At 47.1% G+C, this 10,059-nt stretch overlaps 1 protein-coding gene across 1 annotated transcript; it reads left to right on the forward strand.

Moving 5' to 3' along the window:
• Positions 1–3,699: 3,699 nt before the first annotated feature.
• On the forward strand, positions 3,700–9,408 carry FZD4 (frizzled class receptor 4). The gene is made up of 2 exons (XM_040544301.1): positions 3,700–3,999; positions 4,849–9,408. Exons 1-2 carry the CDS (start codon positions 3,724–3,726, stop codon positions 6,175–6,177), a joined length of 1,605 nt encoding a protein of 534 aa, XP_040400235.1. The 5' UTR covers positions 3,700–3,723; the 3' UTR covers positions 6,178–9,408.
• Positions 9,409–10,059: the final 651 nt, after the last annotated feature.

Genomic DNA, 10,059 nt, shown 5'->3' on the forward strand with positions numbered 1-10,059 from the left:
GATATTTTTGTTGCATTTCAGAAAACATATGGAATAAGTTACATGGCATGTTAGACAGAACTGACATTAATTAATGTAATTAATGTGATCTTACCATTTTAATGGTAATATAAAGATGATGTCCCAAAACAGCTCTAAAAGTTGCACATTTTAAAAAACCTACATGTTTAGGTAACTCGTATCCAAGAACTTCATAAGAAATCTGTGGGATGGCAATATCAATTCCCTCTGTCATGGACCCAGGAGACTGACAGAAAGGCAGAGACCTGCTCTCATCCAGCATTAGACACCTCTCAGTCACCTTTCACTTCAGGGCTAGTCACCCTATGTTCTCTTCACCGTCAATTGACAGACAGAGGTGTTTATTGAATGAAATTCATCTGACCATAGTAGACATGTAAATTTGGTTATGAAAATCACATCCTAATATGCCATCCACATATTAAAAAATCAACAGGGTGCCTGAGGTTTCTCAGGTCTGCCCACAAGGCATCCGTTGTGGCTCTGAGCATAAGGCTGTGGTCAAAAGGGTAGACAGCATCCTTGGATGTATAAGCAGGATGGTCTTGTGTAGGAATGGAAGGGTTATTTCACCTGCATGTTTGACATTAGTGTCATTCCTACTGGAAAGCCAAACCATGTTCTAATACCAGTTCAGGAAAACGCTCATGCTTTGAAAATGTTCAAAATAGAGTTATAAACCTTCTCAAATTTTCTGCAAGATGCTATGAGTCTGAGAGATAATGGGACCATTATTTCTGTAATGTAGAAATGTGTTTGCAACTTTTACAAATATGCAAAAAACACATACAAACTTAAGAGGAAAATTGTAATAGCAGCAAGATGATAATAGATTATAAGTAAGATTTTATATTCATGTAATCCCTATTACATCAGTTGCCCTCTGCAAGTGTCTGCCTATCCTAGATATCTCTAAAGGGACTGAGGGTGCTTAGGCTCGTAAGTCAGATAATTCCTTCAACGCTTTTAAAGGTAGGCAGGATGGTTTGAGCTGAATGTACTTTCCAAACAGCAGGTTCAAATCTCGCTCCTTTAAAATCAAAAGAACGGTCAACGCATTGGAAAAGATGCCTTACAGTAAGAAACTCGGGAAGTTCAATCTATTTTGCTTACTGCAAAAAGGCCAAGGGGTGACTTAACCACAGTCTGACATTACCTACAGGGCTAATCTTGGTAATGACTTCTCAACCCGGCCGGTAAAGATATAACAAAAGTCAGAGCTGAAGATAACTCAGACTAGAAACCCAATATAATTATTGGTGGCCACAATAAATAATGTTTAGAGCTTTTTAGAAAGGTAGTTGCTGATGCTTTAATGAAGGCAACCTCAAAATCAGATTTATTAAGAAAAAACACATACTGTAATTCAAACAATAAACAAGTAACTAACAAGGCTTGTGCAGTGCAGGATTCAGGCCAGAATCTCACAACTGTCTGGAAATCTAAGAATCTATAAACCCACTATCCAGCAAGTTTCTTACTTTGATCTGTTTAAAGAAACTATTATGTACATGCTTATCATGGTGACATTTAATCACTGTTAATATATGCATAAGGTTCAAAGCAGGGTAATTACCATTTTTTCCAACTCAGACCGCTGGTATGATTTGCCAGTGCTCTTGTTTTGAAAACTAATTCCCATTATCTAAAAGACTTTCCAAAGCAAACATAGCAGCGTAGCACTTTCTAATATTTATTTTGTGTTCCCAAAGAAAAAGCAACAGTGGTAGTTATTCTTTTTGGAGGGGGCACATGGTGGTTCTTTTTCTAAAATGATACTTGTCTCCCGCTGCAGCTTTAAAATGTCTCCCTGTCCCTCTACTGAGTCAAAGGACTAGGTCCATTGGCAGAGGGCTTTGCTGAAAAGGTAGCAGGCAAATTGTTTCATGGGAATTAGGCAAAGGTCTACGCTGGTAGCAGCCAACACTGCTTCAGTGCCTAACTGCTGCAGAAGACTGCAAATGGAAAGGTTTTTTCATGTACTAAGACTAAGATTCATAGTTTTAAGGTCACTGTGATCCTCCTCCCTCCAGTTGTCTTTCCTACATAATCTGGACCAAAACAGAACAAAATAAAACAAAACAAAAAAGCAGGAGGCAGAGCTTCCTATAGGAGTTTTATTTTTTTTTTAATTGTTTGCCTGTACGAACTGCAGAATGCCCAGCACCCGTTCCCCGTCTGATTCAGATCATAAACTTGGTGGGGCTGGGAACAGCTTGGCGGACATTTGCAGCACACTGTGTGCATTCACAGCATTATCGCTGACCAAGATTAGCAGCGGAGCACTGCTAGTCACAGAAGGCAACGCTTATGAGTAAATATGGACCTCACCAGATACGGGCTGCGTTGCTGACTGCATCGTAGCCTCCTTGCACGACCTTGGGACTGCAGCACTGTCTGCCTCTGTGTTTAAAAAGTTAAGATAATATGACTTGTCTGCCTCGCAAGGATTTTTTAAGACTGCAGTCACTGTTTATTGGAGCTGGTTATAAACTATCACGGTGATGAGAGCTTTGTAAATACCTGTGCTCATGAAACCTTGGTTAAAACACCTCATGCTAGAGGAAAACCAGTCATTGCAGCATGGCCACACACATACGGATGCACGGATCTTGGCGATGGCCGTGCTCAGGACACCCGCACGTCACACACTGTACACACACACGCACCCAGCCAGAGGTTGTTTAACCGGGGCTTTACAAACATTTTCAAAGCGCTTTACAAACAATTCATTAATAGATGACATATTTTTGCTAAAGGCACAACCAGCCCAACCAGATTTTATTACAGGTGTAAATAACGCTGAGTGAATTTAAGTGTGAGCCTCATGTGTCTGCTCTTAATCCTGGAGACACCCTACAAGTCTGCTCAATTTCCCCTCAAAATTCATGAACCCTACGTCTGTACTTAGGAGAGGTACACAAACCCTACATCTGTACGTGTTTAGGAGAGGTATATAAACCCTACATCCATATGTGTTTAGGAGAAGTACACAAACCCTACACCCGTCTGTGTTTAGGGGAGGTACACCAACACCAGGAGGTGCTTGGAGCAGCACCCTAGGTTTCTCTCTCCCCGTGAAGGACCACCACCACCCAGATGTGTCCGAGATGCCAGACATACAAGTGAGACAGGTGTTGGGAGAAAAGGTGGCAGCTTAGAGACCTGCCCTGTGGCCTGGCGAGGGAGAGGAAGGAGAGGAGGTAGAGGAGGGAGAGGAGGGAGAAGGGTGACGGCTCAGCCCAGCCTGCCCCTGGGGAACCAGGCCTGGGCCTGGGCACCTCGGGGTGCCCCTCTCAGGCCCTGTCGCTGCCCTCCACCGGTGTGGGGACATCGGGGACCCAGCCCCGGGTCACCAAGCCCGGGGGGAGGCAGGGCAGGGCCGCTCGCTGCTCACAGCGGGGTCGCCGTGCCTGAAGTGGGGGGAACACTTCTGAGGCTCCGCACGGCCGGGGGGCTCCGGGGGGCACCCAGCGGGACTTTCCCCCCGGGCCGGGGCCGTAGCTGTGCCCGCCCCGGGAGGCTGGGAGGAGGCCGGGGCTCGGGGAGGCGCCGTCCCCTCCCCTGGGCAGTTTCTCGGCGCGGCGGTTTAAGAGCAGAGCCGCCCCCGGCCCCTCCCCGTTGGAGCCGGCCCGGGCGGCACGGCGCGGCCGGGGCCGGAGCCGGGGCCGGGGGCAGGTGGGGGGCCGGGGGGTCTCGGCCATGGCACGGAGCCGTGGTGGCGGTGGCGGTGGTGGCAGGGGGGCGGCCGGGCGGCTGCTGGCCCTGCTGCTGGCCCTGCTGCTCGGCGGGACGCGGGGCTTCGGCGACGAGGAGGAGCGGCGCTGCGACGCCATCCGCATCGCCATGTGCCAGAACCTGGGCTACAATGTCACCAAGATGCCCAACCTGGTGGGCCACGAGCTGCAGGCGGACGCCGAGCTGCAGCTCACCACCTTCACCCCCCTCATCCAGTACGGCTGCTCCAGCCAGCTCCAGGTGGGTCCCAAACCCCCCAACCCTCCCCAAACCCCCCAAATCCCCCCCAAACCCCCTTCTCCAGAACCGGGAGCTGGGCGTTGTGCTGACATTTCCCCCATCTCCCCCGCTGCAAAGCCTGGAGGGAGCGGGCTGCAGCACAAGGCAGCGCTGTGTGGGCTTCCCAAGCGGGGAAAAAAGGGGGTCCTGCCATGCCCGGCCCGCAGGGACACCGCCACGGCAGCAGCAAGCTTAGACCCCCGGGTCCCCAAATCCCTGAAGCCCCCCCGGTGTGGCCACAGGCCCCCAAAATCGCCGTGTTTCCAAAGCTGAGCGAGCGGCAGCGTTTTATGGCCGGTGCGAGCCCGTCGGTGGCCCGATGGTGAAAGAGAGGCGCGTTCTTCCAGGAGGATCACAAACTGAAGTGATTCAGTAAATGCCTTTTCTTCTGTTTGTTTGCTAGCCGTGATATCCAGGCAGTGCCTTGAACAAAAATATGTATTTGTTTAAACCGCTTTAAAATATACTTTTTTTTTTTTCTTTCCTAAATTGCACCCTTGAGGTTTACATCTGGCTAAATCCCACTTGCTTTATTGAAAGTGATGGGCTAAATTTGCATGGAGCTAATCTGGGGAGTGAAATGTTCAGGCTTTGGCTTCGGACCACACTTGAACTGAAAGAAGGCAGCATTTTTAGGGTTTTTTCTCCTAAGTTTTTATTGTTCTTGGTTTATTTATTTTATGCTGCTTCCTGTTTTTTAAGGCAAAGGACCAAAAATTACTGCTAAAAAGGCAAAAAAGAAAACTTGTTATGTTTTGACCTGTTGAATTTTCTCCTAACGTATTTGCGATTTCTGTTTCTCTCTTCCAGTTCTTCCTTTGTTCAGTCTATGTCCCGATGTGCACAGAGAAGATTAACATCCCCATAGGTCCCTGTGGTGGCATGTGCCTCTCTGTCAAAAGAAGATGTGAACCTGTTTTAAAAGAATTTGGATTTGCCTGGCCAGACAGCCTGAACTGCAGCAAATTCCCACCCCAGAACGATCACAACCACATGTGCATGGAGGGCCCGGGAGATGAAGAGGTTCCCCTTCATAGCAAGACGTCCTTGCAGCCTGGAGAAGAGTGCCACAGCATGGGATCCAATTCCGATCAGTACATCTGGGTCAAGAGGAGCCTGAACTGTGTCCTCAAATGTGGCTATGATGCTGGGCTTTACAGCAGGTCAGCGAAGGAATTCACAGATATCTGGATGGCCGTGTGGGCTAGTCTTTGCTTCATATCAACTGCGTTCACAGTCCTGACCTTCCTGATTGATTCATCCAGATTTTCCTACCCGGAGCGCCCAATCATATTTTTGAGCATGTGCTACAATATTTATAGCATTGCTTATATTGTGAGGCTAACTGTGGGCCGGGAAAGGATATCCTGTGATTTTGAAGAGGCAGCAGAACCTGTTCTTATCCAAGAAGGTCTTAAGAACACAGGATGTGCTATAATTTTCTTGCTGATGTACTTTTTCGGGATGGCTAGCTCCATCTGGTGGGTTATTCTGACATTGACGTGGTTTCTGGCTGCAGGACTCAAGTGGGGCCATGAAGCTATAGAAATGCACAGTTCGTATTTCCACATTGCAGCCTGGGCTATCCCTGCAGTGAAGACCATTGTCATTTTGATTATGAGACTGGTAGATGCAGACGAGCTCACTGGCCTGTGCTACGTTGGGAACCAGAACCTGGATGCGCTGACGGGCTTTGTTGTTGCTCCGCTTTTTACCTACCTGGTTATTGGAACTTTATTCATTGCAGCTGGGTTAGTGGCCTTATTTAAAATCAGGTCTAATCTTCAGAAAGATGGAACTAAAACTGACAAACTGGAAAGACTGATGGTTAAAATCGGTGTCTTCTCAGTGCTGTACACTGTCCCAGCAACGTGTGTCATTGCCTGTTATTTCTACGAAATCTCCAACTGGGCCATTTTCCGCTATTCGGCAGATGATTCCAATATGGCAGTGGAGATGCTCAAAATCTTCATGTCCCTCCTGGTGGGTATCACTTCAGGTATGTGGATCTGGTCAGCCAAAACTCTGCACACGTGGCAGAAGTGCTCGAACAGACTGGTGAACTCAGGGAAAGTGAAACGGGAGAAGAGAGCAGATGGTTGGGTGAAACCTGGGAAAGGGAACGAGACTGTGGTATGAGAAAAGGACGACACCCCGATGGTCTGACTGCTCTCACCTGAAGGACTGATTGTGTATAAGCATTGCAGTGTAAATGCTGGGAGCAGAGTGGGGAGACAGTAGCAAAACTTGTCTCTTGAGGAAGGAAAAAAAAAAAGCCTTAAAGAATAAGCAAACAAACAAAAAAATCATGCTGCAAATACAATAGCCATAAACCATGCTGCCCAAAATAGGAAAGCCCAGGGAGGCTTTAAAAGCTGTGAAATATCCAAACACATTATCTTCCTTTTTTTATAAAGTAGGATGCAATATACTGAAGTCTTTAGAAGCAGTGGGACTGTAGCCCACAGCTGTGGGATATTGTCTTGTGTTCATTGTCTTACAGCTGATGGAGGAAAGGCAGTCTGGGTCCAAGTTCTGTGCTGATTTAGGGTCCAGTTACCAGAGATGGAGCACCGAGAACCACAATTAGTTGTCTTCTTTCTGAGTTCAGCATCGGGAAGGAAGTGCTCGCTGAGGGTTTTGTCTCTATACCCTGGGGAATTCTGTTGCTCCCGTATGCTGCACGAGTCAGCCAAGGATTAGGTCCTCCAACAAATAATTAAGTGGACTTTCCAAACTTGGGAATTACCCAAACTAAGAAGGATTTAGTGAGGTATTAGTGAGGATGACTCTTAAGTCATCTGATGGTCTAATACAAATTTCGTCTCCTTTTTACTGTCTGTAACCTAGTCTGAATTGAGTGTTTTGATCAGGAATTTGGACCTCCCTAGGTTCCTTCCAACCTGAAGTATTATATGATTCTGTCAATATTTCATATTTTCTTAAAAGAAGCTTTACTTAAGGTCATTGTCAGAAGTAGAGGAATATGCGGGAGCTTGGAAACTGTGTGTGCTGTTATGCATCACTTATCATTGTTCGCCTGCCTCTGTTCCCATTCCTTCAGGTGCTCCTGCTATTTCCAGCTGACTACTTTATTCTGCTGCGTTTAATAGCTTTAAATGAAGTCTTACGTTATAGTGCTCCTTCCTACAGGAAAGAGAAAAATGAGTTGAGGGTCTCTTCAGAACAATGTCAGTTTTCTCCAAGTAAACTTATCTGGCTCTCTGGAGACCCATTGCATGAAGCAATTAAGTCTTAATATATTTCATTCGGTGCGATGGTATCTCTGCAGACGCCAGTCTGGGAGAAGCGAAATGTTGAGTTCCTTGGCAACCTCATGTTCACACAGATCAGTTGTATAATTATGTGTGTCAGTTACAATTAAAAGAACATTCTCAGTCCATGACATCGCAGTACAGCTGACTGCCTCAGAACGAGGCTCCAGTTGCTCACTGACAGCTATGGAGATTTTTTTTTTAACATGTCGATGCATACAGAATGCGAGCAGGCATTCACTCCTCAGGAATGACAGAAACATTGTCAGCTTTCTGAAGGGATCCAAAGAGAAGAGATCCAACTTCTTGATGAATAATGTTTCACAGCAGCTTTCAGGTTGTCTTATCCTTTTAATTGTGGAGGTATTGGCTTGTGTTTGTGGGAAGCTTGAACCTTGTGTCTGGGGCTGGTTTGGCTATTAAGAAAGGTGATGCAAACAGTGGTAGCCCACAAGCACTTAAGAGAACACTGGTTCGATGCTCTGTCCCTTTGAAGGACCTTCAGTTTTATCTGTGTACCCTAAACTTTTGCTTCATTTGTTTGTGTGGAACCTGCTCAGCTGCTGAGTGCCGCCCCAGTGCCCAGACTCCCACGACTTTCGAGGGCAACTGAGAACATGCACTGCTTTAGTACAGTCCTCACTTTTCCTACAGGTGCCCCATGCGCTTCCCAAACCACAATTCATTCCAGCTCTGGCCGTGAGCGCTAATCTGTCCCAGAAGTGTGAATTGTTTCAATGTCAATGTTGAAACATGTGCTAGAGCATATTTTAAAAAACAAACAATCAACCAAACAAACCCTAATTGCAGTCTTTGTGGTCGGGCTCCCTCTCTAGCAGAACAAGTGACAACTTGACACATTCTGCTCAATGCACAACCATTGTCTTGGCCAGCACTGCATACCAGCTGAGCCTTTTGATCCTCTCTATAAAGTCTCTCACCATTAGTGTTGTGTTTGGATCTGGCTATTCCTCTGTGGACGAGGAGTTCTGCAATACGAAATCTTCAGATGGCTCAGACTCTCCATGATGCGATCTGTCGGCTGACACAGCAAGGGATGCACAACCAGCAGCTGTATTTTGACTTTCAAGGGGTGAGGACACAGTATGAGCCCTGTCTTGTAACCTAGCCTTGGCCTGTGCCAAGGTGTCACGTTCACTCAAGTGTCCTTCAGTCTGAAGCGCCCTGGATACTCTCCTGGCTGATACGACTCCTGCTTGACCTGACTGATTCAACAAACAGCATTTTTAACTGTGTTATGTACACAGAAGTGAATGTTAAGTAGCACTCCTGTTACCAGATCCCTGCATCTCTGACTGCGGCACTGTGGACTGTGACAGATGGATGTCCCTGGTGATTTGAGACACTGGAAATGAGTTGGTTGAGGACAGCGCTGCGTAGCCCCGTGGGAGCTGAGCAACTTTAAAGTGTGAGGCACTCAGATTTTGTGGATAGGGGAGGGGAGAGACACCAGCGGCTGTCCCTGGAGGAACATCTTTCCCAATCTCTCAGGGGGCGCTGTGCCAGCTCTTGCAGTGACAAAACCATTCCATGAATGTACCCATCCATCTGCATTCACCTTTCTCTGCTCCGGGGATGCCTGAAGGGGAAGTCACAGCAGACAGCCCAAAATCCAGCAGTCACGGAGAGCGGGTATCTCCAACTCGTCCGTTCTCTCGTTTCAGCGTTGTTATGAATTTAAAGCCAAAAAATGTGTGACTAATCCTCTCTCGGAAGTGCAGTTGCTGTGGTTATACAACGAGAAACCTTTCGGCGGTTACCTTCCTGGCACGGGCCCTGCTCTCTCCAGCTCCGTCTGCCCGTCTCTCCCACCCCAGTGCGTGCTCTTCTGACCGCACGTTTCTGAAGCATCTGCCGGAGAGGTACAAGCCTGGCTCCTGCGTTGAACAGGCAGGTTAGCTCCTTTCTCTGAGCTTCTAAGGAAATAGACACTGATTATTTTGGGGTGTACAGAAAATATATCTGCTCTGATGTATGTACTGTAAATTTCTAATTTATCACTGTAAAAAAAAAAAAAAACTTTGCTATTTAATTTTTATATCAAAATAAAATTTTAACCTCTGTGGATAACGAAGGTATTCCTGGCAGCCCTCATGTTTTTGGTGAGTTTGTTTCCTGAATTGGCTACCCCGCTGTTGCATGCTCTTTTTTCCCCTGACAGAAGAAGGACACGTGGTCCGAATGGGTTAAAACAGCACAGTTTGGATCTCATGTGGGTTGCAAAAGCACCTCTGCCAACTGGAAATAGCTGAGAACAAAACATCACTGGGCAAGAGTGAAAGTGTGTACGTGTTTCAGTGCTTGCACGTGGGGTGGAAAGAAACCCTTTCAAAGGCAGCGTGCAGGTCCCCGAGCCTGTGGAAGCAGCTGCAGGCTGTGGCTGTTCTCTTGTGTGCTTGTGCTTGTCCCCGTGTGCCACCAGAACCAAATGGAAGCAAAAACACAACTGTCCACTGCTGCTGTAGCAGTGCTTCTGGGGAAAGCAGGGCTCTATGTAAGGTTCCTCTACTCCATGTATTATGGAGTAAGGGCATCCAGAGAAGCACGGAGCATCCAGATGCTGGGTGTGTGGTGGGAAGCCACGTGCCTGTTGAGGGTACAACATCTGCTAGTGGTTTGGGAAAAGGCACATACTCAAAATGTGCTCACTCAAAAAGGGTATTTTTAGCCCTTCAGAGAACAGATTCAACCTGTTATCTACATTTTTTTCTAATGTTTTTTTTTT

This window comes from Cygnus olor, chromosome 1 (assembly GCF_009769625.2).
Source record: "Cygnus olor isolate bCygOlo1 chromosome 1, bCygOlo1.pri.v2, whole genome shotgun sequence".
In the NCBI taxonomy this organism is placed as follows: domain Eukaryota; kingdom Metazoa; phylum Chordata; class Aves; order Anseriformes; family Anatidae; genus Cygnus; species Cygnus olor.

Excerpts from the sequence above, each read along its gene's own strand:
- FZD4 (XM_040544301.1), top strand. The coding sequence starts at position 3,724 with ATGGCACGGAGCCGTGGTGGCGGTGGCGGTGGTGGCAGGGGGGCGGCC. Across the intron at positions 4,000-4,848 it reads GCTGCTCCAGCCAGCTCCAG|TTCTTCCTTTGTTCAGTCTA; the intron begins GTGGGTCCCAAA and ends TCTCTCTTCCAG.